The 23098-nt window shown below is 34.6% G+C and overlaps 2 protein-coding genes across 2 annotated transcripts; both read right to left on the bottom strand.

The window, feature by feature from the left end:
* Positions 1–47: 47 nt before the first annotated feature.
* Positions 48–5885, bottom strand: cplx4a (complexin 4a). Its single transcript, XM_077194144.1, has 3 exons — positions 3960–5885; positions 2285–2372; positions 48–435 (listed from the first exon to the last, which is right to left on the bottom strand). The coding sequence occupies exons 1-3, from the start codon at positions 4121–4123 to the stop codon at positions 208–210; spliced, it is 480 nt and encodes a 159-aa protein (XP_077050259.1). The 5' UTR covers positions 4124–5885; the 3' UTR covers positions 48–207.
* Positions 5886–7563: 1678 nt separating this feature from the next.
* On the bottom strand, positions 7564–21055 carry lman1 (lectin, mannose-binding, 1). Its single transcript, XM_077193994.1, has 13 exons — positions 20833–21055; positions 19472–19626; positions 17558–17665; positions 16924–16985; positions 16475–16574; positions 15970–16093; positions 15643–15701; positions 15321–15453; positions 13789–13967; positions 13462–13532; positions 9831–9990; positions 9147–9268; positions 7564–8146 (listed from the first exon to the last, which is right to left on the bottom strand). The coding sequence occupies exons 1-13, from the start codon at positions 21023–21025 to the stop codon at positions 8110–8112; spliced, it is 1503 nt and encodes a 500-aa protein (XP_077050109.1). The 5' UTR covers positions 21026–21055; the 3' UTR covers positions 7564–8109.
* Positions 21056–23098: the final 2043 nt, after the last annotated feature.

Genomic DNA, 23098 nt, shown 5'->3' on the forward strand with positions numbered 1-23098 from the left:
AACTTGAACATAATATATCAATGCGGAGGGAAAATTAAGATACTGATTTTGTTTTATGTTTTTTTTTTTTTTCAAAAGAGACCTGGGCTGAGTTTCTCAAAAGCATTGTGAGCCAAGTTGATCATAGAGACCTCTGGTGGCAATTGGAGAATTACAATGCTTTTGGGAAACAAACCTGGATTGTAAATGTGTGAATTTGCTAAATCATTACATGACAGAACACTTCTCCTCAGCCTTGGACTTCATCTCTGTCAGTGTAGCGCTGGCTTTCTCTTTTAACTGATCCATATCCATGTTCTGTAAGTTCTGCATCTGCCCCAGGATGGAGTCCTTCTCCTCCTCCTCTGTGGCGTCCTCATCCACCATCTTCAGCAGCTCCTCGGGAACATCCACATCATCTCCTGCCATCTGGAGCATGTTATCGTCCTGCTCACTCTGACGGGGAAATACACACAGGGAGTCAAACACACAGAAGTCATGTTGTTACTTTTTAGGACATTTACATTAGTGTCCAAAAATGCAAAAAATAAACAATGTGGATGAGTTGCAAATTTTTACAGTTTTTCTTTTTTTGAATCTCGACCAGCCTTACATTGGCTAAACCAACGAATTTCAAGATTCGTCTGTTATACACAATTATAATTAATACATTTAAAAAAATAAAAATAAAGGTTCCAAAAGAGGGTTTTCACATAATAGCCACAGAATAACAATTTTTGTGCCATAGAAGAACCTTGGACAGTTCCTTAAAAGAGACATTTTTTTCTTAGTGTAAAGAACATTGTGTAATGGAAAGGTTCCATGGATGTTAAAGGTTCTTCGTGGAACCACAGATATAAAGAACCTTTATTTTTAACCCTCAGTTGTTCCTTGCACTCAAAAAAACTGTGAGAAAATCAAAGCCATAAATCTAAAAAGGCTGTGTTCCAAATTTTAGGCAATCATCTCAAAAAATGAGCTTTCGGTAAGATTTTGTTTGGGCGAAATACCAAACTTTTCCAATGCCGTCATTTTGACCACAAAGAGTACAAGTGTGATTGTTTTTTTGTTTGTTTTGTTTACATTTTCGAATCATGTCCATGATTTTTTTTCATTCACATAGCAAGTGCCAAAACATTTACCAAGTTTCGTAGCATTCCGATGAAGTAAAACAAATTTCAGTCAAAAATTACCAAAGAGTACCAGAGGAGTGTATCAAACATTTTAGCATCTAGCATCTTGAATGTTAGCCTTTTCACATTAATGCATCACATATTGAAGAATTAAGAGAGAAAAGGAAGCTGTACAAAGACAAACAGATGTTGTGGAAAGCCAATATTGCTTGCGCAGACCTCAGTTCACTCTCATAATCTGGTTAGCTTATTTATTGGAAGTGCCCAGAGCTCAGAGCCACACAAAGCATCCATATGGGAAAAAATACATTTGTGTGTATGTGCATGTGTGTGAGCCAAATGCAAATTAGTAATTCTAGAGATTAATTATTTTTAACCCAATAAATATTTGTTATCTGTAAGTTACTATAAAATACATGTAACACTGGAGGACCATTTATGTGCACTGTAAAATGTTTTTAGGTTATTCTAAATGCTGAAAACTTGGTGATCAGCATCTAAAACATAGACTTTCCATTTTACATACATTTCAAATGTTTGGGATCAGTTTTAATTGATTTATTGTAACACATTTAATACATTTTTATTCAGCAAGGAAATTGATCAAAAGTGACCGTAAAAGACATTTATAATGTTACAAAATATTTTTTTTAAATAAATGCTGTTCTTTAGAACATTTTATTCAAAGAATTCTGAATTTTTTTTTTGCAGTTTTCACAAAAATATTGCGCAGCACATCTGTTCTTAACATTGATAATACAAATAAATGTTTCTTGATTGGCAAATCAGCATATTAGAATGATTTCAGAAGGGCCATGTGACTGAAGAATGCTAGTCATGATGTAATGATGCTGAACATTCAGCTTTACATCACAGGAATAAATTACATTTTAAAATATATTCAAATAGAAAACAGTTATTTTAAACTAATAACATTTCACAATATATATATAAATATATATATATATATATATAATATTTTTGATTAAATAAATGCAGTCTTGATGAGTATAATACACTCTTCAAAGACAATCTCAAAACTGTACAACTTTATATAAATCATCTTACAAACTGATGATGAAAAAAGTTAAAATCAGTTGTCAACTGAGAAACATTTATTAAAAATGACGACTTAGTATTTGAGAAAAGGGGGGTAGCAAAGTGACTCTTACTTTAGGAAGCCGGTATTTTTCTCGTAGACAAACCCTCAGAGTCGCCCTCTCTGCTTTCTTGTGCAAGAAATCTGCATCTCGTTCCATTCTGTGGAAATGTTTTAAAAACACATTATCACGTGCTAAGAACACAGAATAAAAAAAATTAATAAAAATGATTACACCATGTAATACAGTGGATACTAATCTTGTGATTTTCATGTTAAAAAACATACCACTGGTAAACATGTATAATTCACTGGAAAACATGCATTGCACAAACAGTTTGTTTAAAAATCTGTGCGTGACAGAACACTAGCGGTAGAATGAAATGACCCCTGGGGTTTAGCTTGCAGCTTAACTCTAGATAAAGAGCTTCAGGATGCTTATGGCACTGTTCAGGCAGTGCGACGACAACACTTGAAGCAAAGCTAGTTTACTAGCAACATCTAGATAATAAAATCCTTTGGATGTTTGATCTGAAGCTACACAATGATCTTCAGATGTTTAGATGTAATCTCACAGCAGACATGTATGTTTATTGTACGAATCATCTGTTTCTAACCTGGTCATATTTCTACTTAAGTAAGCCTGCTGATGCTAGTTGTTATCTCATCTCACTTGAACATGAATAATATCAAATCTTAGGATTAAACTGGCAATAGTTTTTTTTTTATCCGTAAGATTCAAAAATCTCCTTATTGTCCCAATACGAAAGGCAAGAGCCTCAATAAACTTAAATATAAATATTTGAACCACATACAGTGTATACAAGTGTTAAATCTGAGTTTCACAAAATGAGTAAAAAATAAGTTGTTTTCTTCTAAATGTATTTGGTTTGCATATATACTTTTTATGTAAAAAAAAATTAAATCATGATTGGTACCAAAAAGCAAATGTTTTTCATAACCAGAATGTGCAGCATCATTCCATGTATTAATATGGTTATTTAACCACATTCCCATATGAGCAGCACTGAATGATAAACACTGAATTTCAGTATCACAAAGATTTTTTTTTTTTAAGATAACTGTTGCACTTTAACAGTGAAAAAGCCATAAATAAATATCAGCCATGTCTTTTTAACAAAAAGCAAAAGTAAGGAAGGAAGATCTGAAATACACAGAGGTTCATAATTCTCCAATACTCCCTTCCTACCATGATTGTTTCTAAAAATAGCATTATCCAGCTCAACAAGGCCAGGATAACCCACGCTAAGCTCTGCTCTCAGGACTGATTAGCAGCTAGCATCTGACGCTTCCTCTCTGATACCAACATGGAGTCTGTTCGTCTTTAATCATTGACGTTATCACCTTCACACCCAGAGATAGTTCAGGTGCAGGTTTTAGCATGAATACATCACTATGGAGAATAACAGATTTATGAGCTTGAATCACTGCTCATGTTGCTCCATGCATGTTAATGCATGTCCAATCACTGCAACTTTTAATTTAAACAGCCTAAAAGTGTTTCTGTAATGCATCAACACCTTTATGAATGGAAGGATCAAAAACTGACTGGCTATAACAGTTGTCATTGGGATAAATAATACATTAATCCCACTAACAATCTCCAAAAAATATTTAAAAAACAAATTTAAAAACATAATATACAAGATGCCATATGCATGTTTTTCGCACTTACTTTGTCAAGGTCATTAAAGGATAAATAGGGCCACAGAAATGCCCGAACTTACTTTTCCTCCACTACTTGTTTCTGGTACTCTTCATATTCTTCTCTAGTCATGCCGGCGGCCGCTGCGGGGTCCTTAGGGGTCGCCTCCTCAGCCTTTTCCTCTCCTCCTCCAAGTCCCATTCCCTTCAGTGGGTTCCCAACCATACTTTTGATTAAAAAAGCCATTATTTACCCGTTGGAATCTCTAGTATGACGTCAAATTGTGATTCCTTGAACTCTTTTGGTTAAACTCCTTATAGCTTCCAGTAGAGACGTCCCTCAGATGGATTGTTGGTGGTCTAATTGGAGCTAGGCTAACCGACCTGCCTGTCTGTTATCAAGGACACACTGTTGACAAGAAATGGCGGCCAGAGGGACCAAAAAAAAAAAAAAAACGTTTATGGTGTAGCCATAATCTGGATTAGGATACGGCCGTCTACTCTGAGAGGCAGATGGCTGTGTGCTTTCTCTTTTCCACACAATAAAAGTGAAAGAACCCAATGCATTTATCTATCATAAACTGTAACTAGGAAAAAAATATCAGTAGTAGTCACCGATCAGAGAGAAAACGATGTATTTTGTGTTTTGGAGATTAGGTTGGCGTCCGCCATTGACATCACATTTGGTGTATCCACCCACTGACTGCTAATCACATTACTTAATGAGGGACTGACCAATGCAGCTAGTTCCCAGATTTTCCATTTATACCCCTTCTGAGCCCAAAGCAGCACAGCTACAGGATTACAAACCTGTTTATCTGTTTCACAGGATGTGGATGAAGACGAGAAGCTGCAAATGTATACACCATATTTACTAGCAATCATCCAAGTGGTTCATCCGTTCTTCAATGCTTGTCTGTTGAGATGTTTCAAGAAAATAGAAAAAGGCTATTAAACATGACATGAAATACCATTAAAAAGTAAAAAAAAAAGACTTACCATGGATTTCTGGTGGTTTAGTTTGTCTCCCAATGTGACCAAACTGGTCTTCAGTGTTCTATCTGGTCATCCAGACCAAGATGGTCTTATGGTGGTCTAGTTCTTCAAGGGTGGAGTTCAGCTAATTTAACTGAGCTGATATTCCAGACTGACTATAACAAACTTTTTTAAATATTTTAAACTTGACCAACCTGGTGGCAAGATAGATAAGCACACAACTTTAAACTGTTCAGCTGTTAAATTTTGCACGGTTTAAACAAAGAACAGCTCATTTCAGGCATTAAATTTGCCAAGTAGCATATAGCATAGCATTCACACATGGAGCAGCATAAATTGAAAGGAACTACAGAAAGGTCTTGTTTAATTTGATCATTTGCAGTTGACAGTATATCTCAGGTCAATTTATGTTGAATGTTGTGCTCTCATTTTGAGAGTTAAATAGCTCTTAAAGCCCTGACACATTGATTGTCCTGTGTAAAAACAGCTTAACAGTCTAAGGTGGTGTACCTCAGACTGATTTAAGCTGTTTCTACCACACGACAAGCATAACTTGTTAGATTTTGCATGGTTTAATCAAGAAACAGCTAAGTTATCAGGTATTGAGACAATACACAGTAAGCATCTTCGATTCTTTGAACTCCTATGACCTTTGTAAATTAACAATTCACAGTTGATAAATTCAAAGAATCAGGTCAATTCATGTTGCATTTCGATTATTGTCCCTCTTTTGTGGGACAATAGTCAAATTGCAACATGAATTGACCTTATACACAAAACAACTAATGTTTTGTGCGGTGATTATCTCCTATTAAAGCTCTGACACAGTCACAACTGAAGCTGAGATTGCCTGTCCAAGGTGAAGGCACTTAATGCAATAAGGACACCATTGTATCCCCACAGTCCAATAACTGTTCCATTATGAGTCTATTGGAAGCATAAACACGGTGAAAACAAATTATTCCTGAAGGAAAGGTCATTTAAAGAGTGGATTGTTGTGCACAAAGGTCTTAAAATTTTAATGTTCATGAGGTGACAATACGGTTGCCTTGGAAGACAACTACTATTCACACAGGAAGTATGAAGGTAAAATGCAAATGTAACCTGTACATCACTTAGTACTAATAATAAATTAATCCAAAGTGTCCTAAACTAACTAGGTGAACTTAAAACGTATTGGAGACCATTTGAATTTGTTGGCAATTGAGACCGCTTGTGCTCCTATAGTTCCAGTGAGCTTGTGCTGGAGAGATTTCACAGCATGGTGGGATGTAGTGACAGATGTGGTAAACGTACACGCCATCTCTCCATGTAATCCTCTGAAAAGAGAGAGGAGGGGGTGGGGAAGAGAGCGAGTACGTGACCAAGCTGAAGCATAGAGCAGTGATTGAGAGTGAAGAGAGACAGAGGGAGGGAACGGCTGTTGGATTATCAGCACTAAGAGTCATTGGCATATCCCCGTGCAATACTCGAATGTCACAAAAGGACGCTAGTAAAGAGGACTTGTAAAGCCTGTATCATCCACACAGTGATTCAGTAACATCCTGAGCATAATTATTTATTAATATTGCATAACATTTTAAAAAGCAATTACGCAAACACTAACTTTATATATGGTGTATTTAACGTCAGTGATTATCTGCTGGCTAGGCAGGATGCTAAAAAAACAAAACAATGATTTGATAGCACCACAAAAACTAAATAATAATAATAATAATATAAAAATAAAACAAAAACAAACAAATTAATATAATTTATAAAATATAGCAAAAAAACAATCATAATAATATAATATAAATAAAATATTATCAAAACATAAAATATAATATAAAAACAAAAAATAAAAAGTCAAATATAATATACTGTAAAATAAGAACAAAATAATATGAAAAATAAAATATAATTTAAATTAAAAAAATATAAAACAATACATTTAAAAATATTATGTAATTTAACACAATATAATATAGCCTAATAAACTAGTAAGCTACATTTCTAATATTTCCCATTACAAAATACTTATCGGCCTGTTTTTTCAAAACATTCTGGATTGTAATTGTTCCTTTTCCTCACTATTGATAGAAAGCCTTTAAACCAACATGCAATCAGTTGTTTGTGATGATTGGAGCTGAATGAAGGTGGAGAAAGTGTGTTAAAGCCCTCTGTCTCTGATCTAATCCCTAACGATGGCCCGGGTCACAGAAGCTTCTATAGAGAAGCACTATGGATCACGGCTGGGTTCCTTACATAATCCCTGGCATGAGGCCGTCCCTGTCAGAGAGAGTTACATCTGCATCCAGGAGCTCAAAACTTCCGCACTTCTGTACTCATTTAGACACTATGAGCTGTGAATTATATTACAATGTATTATTGTAACAGGCATAAATTATCTATGAAAACTTTCAAGAACGTATAATCTTTGGTTTATGACTAAATCCTTATGAATTTTATTAGATTTTTGCATAAAAAGTAAAAAAAATATTTTGTGAGCTATGTATGACTTACTACCGATATAATTAACTTTATTATTATTTTATAGAAATGACTAGTGCTGTCAAAACGATTAATCGCAATTTAATAAATCTAAAATAAAAGTTTGCACCTCCCCCCATTATATGCATACATATAATTTATAATAATAAAATAAAAACACTCATGCATGTTAAGTTGACAAAATGTGACAACACCAAGGTCATTTGATTTGTTTTATGTAAATTGTTTGAGAAGAAAAACATTTTAGTTTTTTAAAGATTCAAAGAACACATTCTCAACCTTTGGGTTCTTGCTTTCACCAATACAATAAAGCTTTAACACTTGTGGAGGAAAAAATTTGCCTTATTGTAAAGGTAATACCAGTGAATGTGTTAAAATACTCTATCTTATTGTAATTACTTCAGTTACCACAGTTCAGAACGTTCCTGGGACAGCGATTGAGATCTTGAAATGATTCCTGGACCAGTAGTGAATAGTAAATACAATGTCAGACCTCTAAAGAATATATTACATCATATTTAGGAATCTTCCATTGAAAATGTCACACACACTTGGAAAAGAGCAGTCATTCAAACCCTGTACAAATCTGATCTAATTAAAAATTAAGAATTAAAAAAAAATCTCAAACAAAATACTTCAGTTTTCAAGTACCATAATTTACAGTTTGCAAACAGAAAACAAACAAACTGGAAATTAACAAAAATGGACAATTTACATGTTGTGTTGACAAAGAGCTACGAATCATCAAAAAAACTTCTTAGCTGCTGCTTCCTGTTGACTCCTGGAAGTAGATGAGAGAAACAAAAAGAGAGAGAGAGAGAGAGAGAGAGAGAGAGAGAGAGATAGAGATAGAGAGACAGAGAGAGACAGACAGAGACAGAGACAGAGACAGAGACAGAGAGAGAGAGAGAGAGAGAGAGAGAGAGAGAGAGAGAGAGCAATCATTAAAGGCAGGGTAGGTGATTTGTTCCAGAAACAATCTTTGTTATGCTGGTTGAAAGTCTCTTCACATCCTGATAGCAATCATTAAGCTAAGTGGTTTAAATGTATTTATAATGGATATAAATAAAATGTCGGTCCGAATGCAGCGATACGATGTCCTACCTGCCTGTCAAAATATGCATTTTCATACCTCTGCGCTGCTGCTCGCACAGACACACATCATCAGCGCTTTTCATGCTATTGCAGAGTTAGACAGACGTCAGTCATTGAGCGCCACAAACGAAACAGAAGCCACCTTTTACAGTTCCTCCTGAACCAAAACAACAAGGTTTTGCCGAGTTCACGCCATAACTACAGTAATTTGGAAGGGATGGAAGCCCGTGACGTTATACTTGGAGTGGTTTGTGACTCAAATGTATGCGTTCTAATGTCAACACTATCATGCCAAAATAAATCTGCAACAGACAGTTGGTACAGGTCAGAGCTCTTAAAGTTATGTTTATTATTATTGTAATGTTATGTGCTTTGAGACATGAGGTAGTTTAACGCCGTCTCTCGTGAAGCTTTGCAGAATCTGCTGTCTGCATTGTTATTGCTAGCCGCTCGGAAAATTACCTACCCTACATTTAAATGCACAAACTGGGCCTAATTTTCGTTCCTTGCATACAAAATCTGTCTTTATTCATTTTTGTCGAAGACACCGAGAGAGATTTCAGAGTTTTAACTACCAAAACATCTGAGGAAGTTATTGTAAGAAGCACCCAGATAGGAATAGAACTCTTTTACTCACAGCTCTTAAAGAGCTTTCTATGGACACTGCAACATAAACATTCACTCACTTGTACATAACGTAGCCGAAGAAGAGGAGGGACTGAATGACGATGAAGACCAGGAAGTGTGTGGTAGAGAGGCAGGAGGGTAAGGAAGGAAGTTCAGGACATTGTGCCTTTTCTGCAGGATTCTAAGGAATATGTCCAAAATGTTTTATACATTTGATTGTTGCCTCTTTTTTTGCACTTGTTAATGAATTTTAACATAGCCAATTTAGGAAGAGACAAAAACCACAACAGAACAGTTTTAATTTTAAAGTTCTAGTATTTAAAAAAAAAACATGTCTATGAAGTTTATTTTTTTTCAGTTTCTGTTGTAGTTATTTTAGTACAAGTTAAATCATCAGGTTAAACTAAATAACAATGAGAATGATGCCTTGCAAATAGTTCAAATAAACAAGCTTACGTTGTTTTATTTCAGTTAAACTTTTTTTATTTCAGTAACATACTGTGTATGGCTTAGTTGGTTAGTTTAGATGGTTATAAGCCTGACGAGTATACCAATAAATCGTACCAAAAACATTTCCATTTATACATTCAGCAGACAATTTTTAGTCAAAATCTGAACAGAAATATAAACTATGACTATGACCAGAAATCCAACTGTGCACTATTTGTCAGCTAAGCCACACATATGCCATTGCTATAAGATATATTGTCCATATCAGAAATGCTGCTTTTTTGGGAACTCACCACATTTTTCTGAATGATGTGTTCGATGTTTCTCTTGACGACATGCAAATGCTCCTTAATGTCATTGAAGTGCTGGATTGTCTCATATGATCCGAGTCCGCCTTGGTTACCCTGCTGTTGACCCATTGCCAACTGCTTCAGTGAGCCTGACAACGAGTCCCTACAAACCACAACATTAGTGCAACGCTTCATTTGCCCTCATGTTTCGAAAAACATTCATGAATCGGGTAAGGATCGAGTCAGACACAATATGAAATAATTATTCAACAATAAAAATAAAAAAGTTGAACATTGTCAGAGATTTTTCATGCTAGATGGTTCAACATTAAGGCTTTAAAAGGAAGGCTAACTCATTTTCTGCCTGTTTACATACAAGGAAACAGTATGTCATTCAAGAGGATCGTATCAAACAATCAATTCCTCTGAGACACAGTGTCACAAGATTTAATCTGAGTTTTAAATGCATAAAACAGCTTTAAGCTTTGAATACCTGATCTGATTCTTAAGACAAAGCTCATGTTTTCTGGATTTCATGACATTATTGTTCTATTGTATGAGCATGCAAAAATATGATTTGCACTTCCTGTCTTCACTCAAAGTATTACAATAAATTTGCAGCATTTCATGCACCAATCATTAAGGCTATTAGACTTAAATGATTATACTTATTGGTATATAAAAGACAAACAACATTCTGAAATTTGAATGCGCTTCAATAGATGATTATTTTTCCTGTAAAGAAACATTATATATTCACAATTATTTCCATATGACTTAAGCTTGATCACATTTCAGTAACTTTTCCAGGCATGGAAAATACGATTTGAATAGATTACCAGATATTTCCAAGTTTCACATGACCATAGGACAAATATTCACCAACAAAACGGTTGTAAAATAACTTTTGAAACAAAATAAAAATACAAATGATTTGTACCTGGTTTATATTTCCAAATTTAAAACTGTAGACATGCAAGAAAGGACAGTCAAATACGGATCTCCTGAACTCCATGTCTCAACGAGCAACAAATCAAACTCTGCCATCTACACTTACTGTGCAGCTCTGGCTGGTAAAAAAGTTCTCACCTCTAGTGGTATCTTCAGAGCACTGCATGCAAAAAACGCTGGTGAAAAATCCCTGATTACACTGGCAAATGACTTCTGTGCCCAAGGTCTTCGGCCAAGAAAATCTTAATATTACAGTGAATTGTCCCAATCTAATCTTTTAAGCCTCATCTTAACTCTCCCAAAAGGCCATTTATCCTTCAGCCTCATAGAAAAAATGAAATTACCATGCAGCGCAAGCAGGAATGATTGCTAAATTAATCTTCCTAAAAAAACATGGCCCCTTTCTTAAACATATTTCAGATGATTAAGAAATACCCATTTGGGCCATGCCAGAGCTTTCCTCAGGGCGACACTTTCATTCAGCTATAAATGGTCATTAAAGATGTAGTACTATATATTAGATGAATATATAAAAAAGATGATACATTGGATGATAAACAAATAAACAATCTAGAAATACTTCAGTACTGTATGATTAAAGATAAAACCCTAAAGAAATGAAAGAAATGTTTTGTTTCTTATAATGTTTATGAAAAAAAAGGGAATTCAATTACATTTAAAATGATTTCTTATAATATTAGTGTAATGTTTAATCAAAACAAGGTCAAACCTGAGGTCTGCACATTAAAAAAAAGAGCAGCGTAGGGTTTAACCTTTTAATCAGGAACACATCTTCTAGTTTAACATAATTTCTCTGCTTAACTTGCATTTTTTACTGATCACGTATTATCCTGTGCCTGAACCCCATTTCTTCGGATATCGTCTTCAAAATTCTAAGATGATTACTAGGATAAAATAAATAAATAAATACATGAGGGGATGGACAAAATGAAAACGTTTGGTAAGTCATAAGTACAGACTCCTTGGGGAATTACAGAGACAAGAAAGCAATCAGAAGCAGACCATGTATTCACTGGTGTATGATGGACATATTTAAAGATTCGCATATAATCCATCAAACAGAGGCCCATAAGGGGCCTAAACAAAATCAAATTTGTTTCTTAAGGGGGAGAAAGACATAAATCTCCCTTGAGGCAAAAAGTGAACATTTAGAATCTCCCAGTAATCTTTATCCACTTCAAATGACCTATATGTCGGAGGAAGCCGTTTTTCCCCCCTCTCAGATGAGTAATTTTGTTGGGATAAGATGAGTAAAATTAAATTATGATAAAAAAAAGAAAAGGTCAAGATCTTAATATGTGCATAATCTATAAAATGAATTTGATCAACTGAGCATTTGCTTGTTGCGGACCAAATGCTGTTTAAATGCGCGCCAACAGGATTAGCCTAAATGAACAATCGACACAGATTACTGTTCTTTTCAACATCTTCCCAACAACAGGATGACAACGTGGCCTCAACGCTGTCCTTTTGATGAAGACTGCTATATTATGTCTTTGCTAATAGCAAAAATATAAGTAACAATATTTGCATATGCACTAAACAGCGAACGAATACCTTTTTATAAACCTATAAAAATTCATGCCTTGAAAAATGACAGATTGGTTCAAACAGAAAAGATGGTGTCAAATATTTAAGATTGTGTAGATAAGGAAAAGATAAAGAAACTTTGTTGTAGAAAAATTCTGTTTTAACAAAAGTACATGATGTAATTGGGTTATTATGAAAATCTTAATCTAAATCTAAATGCATCCGTTACAAACAAATCTCTTGGTTAAATCCCAAACAACAAAACCATCGGTAAGTGTTGTGCTAAAAGTCGGTTTAAAAATCATTATAGTTTGGTCACATCCGAGTTAAAGAGTTGTAAAAACAGTCTTTTGTGGGCTAATCCTCTACTTGCACGGCTAAAGAGTTTTAAATGCTGTATTTTGGCATCTAATCCTAAAGCCTTATTGTTCGATTTTGTCTTTGTGCTTTAATCCTTGTTCGTCCACACCTCGCTTAAAGAAACACCTGGAAGAAAACAAACAACTGTCCGCTAACAAAACAAAAAACAATGCTGACATGACAGAGGCCAAAACAGAATAACAAACAAATGTATTTAATCTGGATTAAACAACGAACATCTTTAGATCTTTATGTAAAGACACAACAAACAAAAGTTAACAGATGAAACCTAATTTGTTGCGTTGTTCAGTTTTTTGCAAAGGCATGTAATGCGCTAAGGCCTCTAAGTAGTTGTTTTACTCTGCTGAGAGATTGTATGCACTTTATTGGCAAGGGATTTTCTGGAGTATACCGTATTTTCATCTTTTTTAAAATCTGAAACGTGCTGAGACTTGTATTTGCAGAAGAGGTTTACCTCATGCAATTAACATCATGCAAACAAAACTTGCATTTGTGTTTGCAAGTTTATTTGTGTAGCAGCCGCTGGTTTCAGTTTTACTATAAAAAAAATTAATTTAAGTTTATAATATTTGTAAATGTTTGATTTTATTACATTATTTCTGAAACATATCTTTTTTTCTATTTCACTCTCTCAAAATGCAATTTCGACCCAGTGCAACTTATAGTCAAGTGTGACTTATTTTAACAAAAATACAGTAATATTCCAGTCAGGTTTTGTGACAGGAGGACAATATTTTTCTTGGCGACTTACCTTACTTCATTAAGGTTTCTCAAAACCTCCTGTTGTGTGTTAATAATGGTGTCCATTTCATGAGTGGGAGCCTAAATAAAGCAAGTAAACTATTAGTCAGGCTCAAAGACAGGTTAGAGCATAAATTTGATTAATCAATGTAAGAATGTATATCAACCATATAATTTTGGTTCTTTACAAACTGAACAATTTAAAGTCACTACATCTCATGAAGGATTTTGACTGGATCTGAGATGACACCATGGCATTCAACATAAAAATCTGGTCAACGTAAGAGTGTCCAGTGCTGTTAATTGCCATAAATCCAATGCATTTGTCATGTCCTACCTGTCCTGACTGTGCGCGTTTGGAGATCTCCTCTGTGATGACTGACACATAACGGCGTTGTTCATCCAGAATCATGGCCAGCTGCCTGTTCAACTGCTTGATTTCCAGGTGGATTCGATTCTGCCCCTCAAACACCTGACGGATTTCCCAGTCGTTAACGCTTTCAAACAGGTCCTCAACTGCCAGAAGAGAAACACTCAACGGATGTTTTTCTACAAATATAGATTTTCATTTTTCAACCAGGCATTTTAAATGAATAAGAAACAAAATCTGTTGTAAATACATCTGTGAATAAACACAGAGACTGCATGGTTTAGGGAAAAATGTTGCGCCTAAAATGCCCTTAAACACGGTTAAAATAAAAATCTAGATACAATTATTTTTACAAAAAAATTAAAAGAATTATATATATATATATATATATAAATAATTTTATATAAAATAATATTTTCTTAAAATAAAAGTTTAACAACAAAATTGGACTTGATCTATATGGAAGCTCGTTTCTGCAATGCAGTAAAAATAAATAAGGTAGTTGCGACTTTCAAAATACTAACTTTTTTTCTCGCAATTGCGGGTTTATACCTCACAATTGGGACTTTAGAACTTGCAATTGAGAGTTCATATCTCAACATTCAGAAAAAAATAAAAAAAAGATTCATTCGCAATTCTTGCAATTACTGTGACCAGTAGTACAATTCTGACATTTCCCCTCGCAATTTCCTCACAAATTCTATTTTCACAGAATTGCAAGGTTTTATTTAATTTCTCAGTGAGTTGTAAAGTCAGAATTGAGAGAATTGACAATTTATATCTCAAAATTCTAGGGTTGTAACATACTGTGTCACAATATAAAAATGCAACAATATGTATCATCGATAGTGACAATATGTATCGCGAATAGTTCACCCAAAATAAAAATTACTGTGTGAGAAAAAAATTCAAGTTTTAGTGTCAGTACTACATTAAACTACTATATATACAGTAAATGTATAATAATAAAATGTGGGAATATTTGTGGGTCCTGATAATATCAATTATCTTACCAGAAAAAAGTGGCCTACATTATTTTAAATATATTTAGTTAGTGACAGAGTGCAAGAGCATTCATCTAAAATAATTCTGTATTTTCAGTTTAAGAATCATTAATATTTTTATTCTGGTGTCACTATTATTCCGTGCACTGGGTGACCTTACCAGCACCAATATATTCTGAATATTTTCTTAGAATTGAGAGATATAAACTCAAATTGTGATAAAAGTAAAAATTGTGAGAAAAAAAAAGTCGCAGATACATTTTATATTTTTTTACTCCATGACGGAAAAAAGCTTCCATAGATCTAAGATCAGAACAGGATTCATAAAAAGTGATTTGGGAATGGATGCATTTTACCATTCAAGATTTCTGTGTTTTTATGAGAATTTCTCTTAATGTTTCCAGGCCATTTCTCTCTTGACTATAAACATGATGAAAACTCAAAGCTGAATGTGAATCTGAGGTCAAAACTTCAGACAGAATGAGAGCAACTCACTGGGCTGCCCCTGGACATCAGGGTGCTCTTTCTGAAACTCCTCTTTCCTTTTGTCCAGCTCTTGTTGGAAATTCTCAAATTCCTCTTGGTACTTGTCCTTCTCCTCTTTGGGAATCTCTTTTTCTGGGGGAGGCTTTATAGAAAGACAAAACACACATTCAAACACAATCACGCACATAGACACACTTACGCATACTCCAATTATAATGAACAAGAGGAACGGAGTAAGAGGTAGACACTTATGAAATAAGTATGGCCGATTCTTCGTACTTATTCATACTTAAATGTGTGTATGCGAATGTGTGGGGAGGAAAATGCGTACCAGATTCTGCCCAGGCTCTGTAAGTCTGAACAGCAAAAATGACAGCACATCATGGTCATCTGTTGAAAGAAATTTAGACATTTTTAAAGCTGCAGAGTATAATTTTAGTGCCACTAGCAACACTAAACACGTTTTGAAGTTTCAAACCGCTTCTTCCAAAGAACCTGCTATAGAAATGGACATAAACCATAAATTAGACTACTTAATGTTTGAATGCAAACCATTTTTCTTTGTTGGTTCAATTTTGATCCAGTTGAATAGTAACAAAAACAACATTAGTCCTTCAACCGGAAGAGAGAAAATGTGGATTTGGATATGTAAAAATACCTGCAAGTCCTCCGGTGGCTGCAGAGATGCCAAAATAACCAGACTCAGGAATAACCATGTTTTCAACTTTGGCGCAGAACTCAAAATCGTCTTTATCAGGAGTGAAGCCGTTATTGATGAAAACCTGAAACCATTGAGAATATATTCAGATGTTATTATAGCTGGGGAATTTCAGATTTCATTTCAATTTCTCTAAGAATCTTTAAGATAAATTTAGGTAAGTCGCTCCTTTTTAAAAAACAAATGAGATCATATTGAGATGAATAGATTAAATAGTCTGATTAAATTTACCTGAAAACATCCCACAAAATACTACTAGTATTGCCAGTTGTACATGGATCTATTGTTTTGATGTATATTTACAAAGCAAGATTCACCGAAAGACACATTTAATCACAAAAGCTATTGTTAAATTATCAGGGTCAAAAGGTTTAATTACAGTCGGTTCTTTAGTATTAATCATGAAACTTATTATTTGTTATATAATGATATAAACTTGACCTACCGATAAAGTTTGCTTGTAGTAAATGATTTTGGCTCGTACAGGGTAAGGTTTGTTTCTGAAGTCTCTAAGACATGTACCCAGAGCCTGTGTTGAGCCATCACTGGAGGAAAAATATTATTTATTAAATACATACATATATAAACAGAACGACAACAAGTTTCCTTTCCATGTCAACAAGTTTGGCCAAGGTTTCTCTTTAAAATGTCATGAAATATTGAACTGATAATGCGAAGGCTTATGTGTTAGCACATTCTAGCTAGTACATATGCTGCTGACAACTCTCCCCCACTGGCTCACAGATCTAATTTAATGCTTTCACTGTTACTGCACTCAGATTAAGACAGACAGAGGATTAGACTCTCTCTCTCATAAATAATCATATTTCCTAATCTCCTTTGAGTTGTAAAAATGAGAGCGCTGATGTCAGCAAGGAGGATATGTTTACTTACTTTTGATGGTCATAAACAAGTTTTCCATTGTTACCCACCACCAGGACGGCAGGGTTGTTTTTCTACAATAGCAAGGTCACAGAAGACGGAGACATAATCCTTATTTAGTTCACAGGAGACACAAAACAAGTCTACTGAGGTGCTTTAATGTTTGTTGCTGAGGCAAAAGCTAAGCACATTACCATAATCCTTTGATAATATATATATATACCTCTACCTTAAGATGTTTTGACTGAAAAATGCACATCGGTAAAAAAACAAACATTGTTGGTGCATTTTACTGACACAAACAAGTGTTAAAATAGTCATTTTTCAAACTACTAATTATAATATAATATATTTAAACTATATAATCAGTATATATAAAATATATAAACTACTAATTATAATAAATTACAGTGCTGCCAAATAATTAAAAACAATCAAATTTATTACACAATATGCTGATTTAGCGAATATTAATATTTTATAAGAAAAACCCTAATATTAAGATTTTAAAAGCTTTACATACATATTGAGTAAATACATACATATACATACATATATACAAACATACATTATATATGTTTCATAAAAATATGTTTTAAATAATAACTTCAAACTTATGTTTATTAAAAATAAAATGTGCAATCACCTTCCCATCATTATCAAAAGAGTCAAAGAATATTCCCACGCCGTTCCACTGATCAGCAGCCCCGTACACAGGACCATCCAGACCTTGACCAGTCGTGAACCATATGGCCTACAGAACACACACACACACACACACACACACACACACACACACACACACACACACACACACACACACACACACACACACACACACACACACACACACACACACACACACACACACACACACACACACACACACACACACACACACACACACACACACACACACACACACACACACACACACACACACACACACACACACACACACACACACACACACTTTGGTAAGTGGTGCTTGAGATCAGTGTGGTCTGCTCCACTGGACTGTGGGACAATTCAATGAATTCAATGAATGTTACTCGTAAAACACTACAATATAATTACTCACTCTATACTGCGAATGTTGAACAAAAGTTCATGAATTATCAAGGATGACCTATGGATGCTTTTTCTGATAAAATTATTTATTCTGTGCAAAAAGAAGTACCTGGGATAAGACGAAAAAAACTGAACCTTATGACTATAAAATAAGGTCAAAAATAAGTATAAAAAACACAAAATATTGAACATAGTGAAACATACACTTTTATGGTCTGTTAAAAGCAATAAGAGTAACATAAAAGTAGATTTTTTACATCTTATGAAGAAAATGCGACTATTTTTTGCCCATGCAAACATGCCGCCAAAATGCTAGGGTGTTCTGGGTGGTTGCCCGGGCGTGACTATGCAGGTGTTCTGAGTGGCTGTTAGCGCATTTCTATACAGTTGCGGGGCCAAAGTAAAAATATCCTGCCACCAAATCTCTATGATCTTCTGATCTCTAGATATGACTTCACAGGAAGTACCCACACTGCCCTTCTGTTTTAGTGATTCTAATGACGGTGCATACAGCGTCTTTTACACATCAGTTAATAAAGTTTTATTTATGTAAACGCCTTTGTGTGCACTACAGTAATGTAGTCCACCCAAGTTTTAAATGACATTGTTTAAATGATCAAAAAGCAGGAGTGATTTGAAAAAAGATTAGCAAGGGCAGTGAGTCAACATATCATTTTATAAGTTTACATCTCGCAATTCTGACTTTATTTCTCACAACTGCCACTTTCTTTCTCACAACTGCGAAAATTCTGAATTGCAAGACAAACTTGTAACTTTGAGAAAAAAGTCAGAATTACGACTTTCTCAAAAATGCGAAGTTATTTCTCCCAATTTCTACGTTATTTCTCCCAATTGCGAGAAATTTAAGGTTTATAAGTCTGAATTGTGAGATATAAACTTACAATTCACAGAAAGAAATTCAAAAATCTGAATTGCAAGACACTTGCAATTGTGAGAAAAAAGTCGGAATTTTTAACTTATAAACTTCCAATTTCTGAGAAATTGGAAGTTTATAAGTCAGAATTGTGAGATATAAACCTGCAATTGCAGGTAAAAAGTCAGAATTAAGATAGTCACAATTAGCTATTTTATTTTTATGTGGCGAAAACAAGCTTCCATATAAAAGTTGTTTGAAATTTTAATAATATTTTACAAAATTATTGTTTTTTGTATTTTTATCAATAAATGGAAATCTTTTAAAAACATTTAAAAAATCTTACTGACTCAACACTTTTAAATTTTAATGTACATCCAAAGCAATTTCTAGTAGACTACTTGCAGGACACCACAAGGTTCACTCAGATCTGGAATTCAACCTGTGACACTAGCTCAAGCCTTTTATGTGCCTAAAATGGGTCAAAATGACCCTCCAGAGTCAAAATAACAATGTGTGTTTGTGCTTCTGTAAGTTTACAAATGCCCAAAGCCTAAAATGTAGAAATGAGACTCACATACACAATATAATAATGATTATTTTCCCCCCTCTTACCAATCCATCTGCTCCCATTCGTCCCCGTCCGGACACACGGAATGCCACCTCAGCTTCCCAATGTTGAAAACTTACAGGGGATTTTGTCCATACCCCACCCTTCTGGCTCCGGAGAGAGGGGGTGATTCGAATCTGATCCGCACCAGGAATGGCATCTGGAAAGAAGATGGAAATTTGAAAATGAATGAACTTATAGTTTGTTCTACTAAGTAACTTAAATCTCATTAGGATAGACTGTAGTAGACTGTCAGGTTAGAGTTAGGTGTTAGGGTTCAGGTAAGTAGAATAAGCTGACATGTAGTTGCAAAGATACTTATAGTCAGTAGAATGTCTGTTGGGGAGTGCCAAAATAAAGTGTCAGCAGATATTAAGCAGACAATCTACTAATACTCTACTAATAACATTGACATATAGGTTAGTATTTAGTAGAATGCCTAAAGAGGACCATCGGAATAAAGTGTAACCATAAAACTATAATAATCATTGCACAGTTAGCCAAACCCATCAGAATATCTTATATAAGAGAATACAGAAAGTTTTATTAGGCAGTCTGAGACAACAAAAGATTTATGTTACATAATTGCATCATTATCACATGCCCATGTGTAATATCTGGCACACTACCAAGTATACTACGAGTATGTATACTTGACTGACAGCATAGGCTACTTCTCTGTTGACATAAATCTATTTAAACAGAACAAAATGACAGAAAATCAATATTAAATTTGAGGACCAAGTAAACAGCCCTGATTGATCCTGCCGGCTAATATGTGGCGGTGTATTTGAAAGATTTGGGAAATGTTGTAACACAGAACTTTGCTCTTCCCACATGCCGAGACAGATTTGTTTAACCCTTTAGGAAAACTAGTGCCATGTCAGCTGTTAAACAGCACGCACATATTTATTAATCATAGTTTTTTTTTAAAACAAGGTCACCCCGATTATGCATAAAAAATTATTAGGCTATGTGAATCTGATAACTAATCATAATTACACTTTTTAACACAGAGTATCTGATTTAATCATAGGACAAAAGCAACTAACAATGCACCAAACATATCAGAACAGAAGTAGAGCATTGATTTTAAAATGCAGCCATATTTTAACTTTAAGATGTGTTACAAATATCATAATATGCATTATTACAAGAAACCCCTCATGCACAAGCAATGTAATCCAAAATCATTCATTCAAAAATGCAATACTTGCACCACTCAGGTTTAGTTCACTTTAATGCAACCTCGCATAAACTTCACGGGGCATTTACACATGTCCGTACATGGAGTAAACATGCTGACCGACAGACAGAGATACAGATGGATGAGAGAGATCAGACAGACACTCATCTATAAACTTACTCCCAGTATGAATCCAGAATGGGATTCTTCCATCACTCTGTGTCAGATGTGGCCCTTTGAAACTGTATTTATACTCAAAACGCCGGTGCGGCAAGTCCCCGGCAGCGTTGTCGGCGAAAACGTACGGAAATATTAAAGAAATGAGTAATAAATAGGCATAAGCTGCCAGGAACTTAGCTATGGGCACCGCCATGTTTGAGTCTGAATGCTGACGTAGCGCAGAGAGGGGCGGGAGGACTGGAAATGCTGAAGGGCCAACAGGGCGCTCTCCCATTGGCTGAAGAGCTAGATTGACACACGGCGGAAATATTAGGCGAACCGCCTTGAGCTTCGTTTTCAGGCACTGATGACTTCGTAACATAGACAGTAAAAGCTTCGGGTCGTCATGCAAGCCAAAATTCAAGCCACAATCTGAGACATTACAATTGTGTTCTGACGGGTGATATGGATCAAGTTAGGAGGGGTCAGGGGGTTTCTCCCCCTGAAAATGTTTAAATTATGGCTGCTAAACATACCATTTCAATGCAGTTTGGGAGGGACAGAACTACCTTAACGGAGCTAGCAGCAACCCTCCTCTATCTGAGGACTAAGTTAAAGTATCTATTTTGTAAGTTTATGTAAAAGACAGGTTGATTAAAGAACTGTAAGCTCAAATTCAAAAGCTTTTGAAGTCTACTTCTTTAAAGCATCTTTACACACACACTTACTGTACACTTAGATTTTAAAAACAGTACCATTGCAGTTTTTATGTTATGATTTTAAATTGGTATGTGCTAAGAACGATCTTACATTAAAGGTAGCTACATAAAGGTGCGAGGTCTGACTTTGTGGTGCTCAAAATTAAGTTATTTTAATATTAATATGTGATGAAGAACTTTGAAAGGAGTTTGACAGATTTCAGTGCTGAATAAGGTTAACCCTACCCCGTTTATTTGAAAATGGTTAATATTTGTCAGAAATGTAAAAAAGTAATCAAATCAAATGTAGCCTAATATGTAACATTACTTTAGTAATCCCACTACCTTTTAATATCCTCCGATAACTAATTCAATGCCGATTTGCTGCTTTACCCACTTACCACTTCAAGACCTTCTGTAAAACATTGCCAGCTCAACGTGCGAGACGAGCGAGTTGCTTGAACATACACAACAAAGATTCTAGAGCAGATTCTAAGTAATTTGTCAAATCATTTCCCATTTATTGATCTACACCTCTCCCGTCCTCGTGTTGAGAGAAATAAGTGCAGAGTAAACACGAGGGTTATTGTAGTTCTAAATTAAATCATGCATTTACAAGGGGCGGGCTGATGCTGACCGATTTATTACACATCCAGAAGAATACATATGAGTAGTTCTAGGCTCTGGTAATTATGGAGCATAATAGGAATAAAGTTGTGACAAAAAATTTATCAGGTAGGAAAAATCTGAGGGGGCACGTGCCCCCTCACTTTGAATGGGCATGACGTCACTGCTTCGTACTAAACGTGTCATAGCAGCATACAAAAACGTTACCACAGTAACAGAAATAGAGTTTATTTTGCCACTGTAAATTTATAGTGAATTAACATGAGAGCTTTTTTCAGACCTTTTATTAAATGATAGCCTAACAGATTCTCTCTCACACACACACACACACACACACACACACACACACACACACACACACACACACACACACACACACACACACACACACACACACACACACACACTCACACACACACACTCACACACACACACACAGTGTACTTGTAAAATACACAAAATTGTAAAATATATAGAATAATACTAATAATACTACTGTATACACACACATATTAGAATTATATATATATATATATATATATATATATATATATATATATATATATATATATATGATACTGATATATTTATATTTAATTAGTCAATAGTAAGTAAATAGGCCTACATATATAGACATACATAGGCTTCATATAGCCTAAGAAGCTTTTTTGTCGCTTAAACACACACGTTACCATTTTATGTAGGCTATAGATATACATAAACTGATTATATATTTAATATACTTAGTCAATAGTATGTATATGACTCATTCTAGAATTGAGGGTACATTTCGAGTCTCCCAGATAAAACTTTTTTTATTTAAAAAAACTTTTTTTAATCAGTTTTGAATAATAACACAAATTATATCACACTATCACTAAAAATAATGTATATTTAGTGAAAAAAATGAATGTGAAATATGAACTAAATGAAACCATTAAGTCTAATTTTCAAATATTTTT

Source organism: Siphateles boraxobius, unplaced genomic scaffold (genome assembly GCF_051911475.1).
Source record: "Siphateles boraxobius isolate OS27281-9 unplaced genomic scaffold, OSU_SipBor_1 11, whole genome shotgun sequence".
NCBI classification, from domain to species: Eukaryota; Metazoa; Chordata; class Actinopteri; order Cypriniformes; family Leuciscidae; genus Siphateles; species Siphateles boraxobius.

Excerpts from the sequence above, each read along its gene's own strand:
- lman1 (XM_077193994.1), bottom strand. The coding sequence starts at position 21,025 with ATGGCGGTGCCCATAGCTAAGTTCCTGGCAGCTTATGCCTATTTATTA. Across the intron at positions 16,575-16,923 it reads CTTGTTTATGACCATCAAAA|TGATGGCTCAACACAGGCTC; the intron begins GTAAGTAAACAT and ends TTTTTCCTCCAG. Across the intron at positions 8,147-9,146 it reads TTCGGCTACGTTATGTACAA|GAGTCAACAGGAAGCAGCAG; the intron begins GTGAGTGAATGT and ends ATCTACTTCCAG.
- cplx4a (XM_077194144.1), bottom strand. The coding sequence starts at position 4,123 with ATGGCTTTTTTAATCAAAAGTATGGTTGGGAACCCACTGAAGGGAATG. Across the intron at positions 2,373-3,959 it reads AAACAAGTAGTGGAGGAAAA|AATGGAACGAGATGCAGATT; the intron begins GTAAGTTCGGGC and ends ACATTTCCACAG. Across the intron at positions 436-2,284 it reads AAAAATACCGGCTTCCTAAA|AGTGAGCAGGACGATAACAT; the intron begins GTAAGAGTCACT and ends TTTCCCCGTCAG.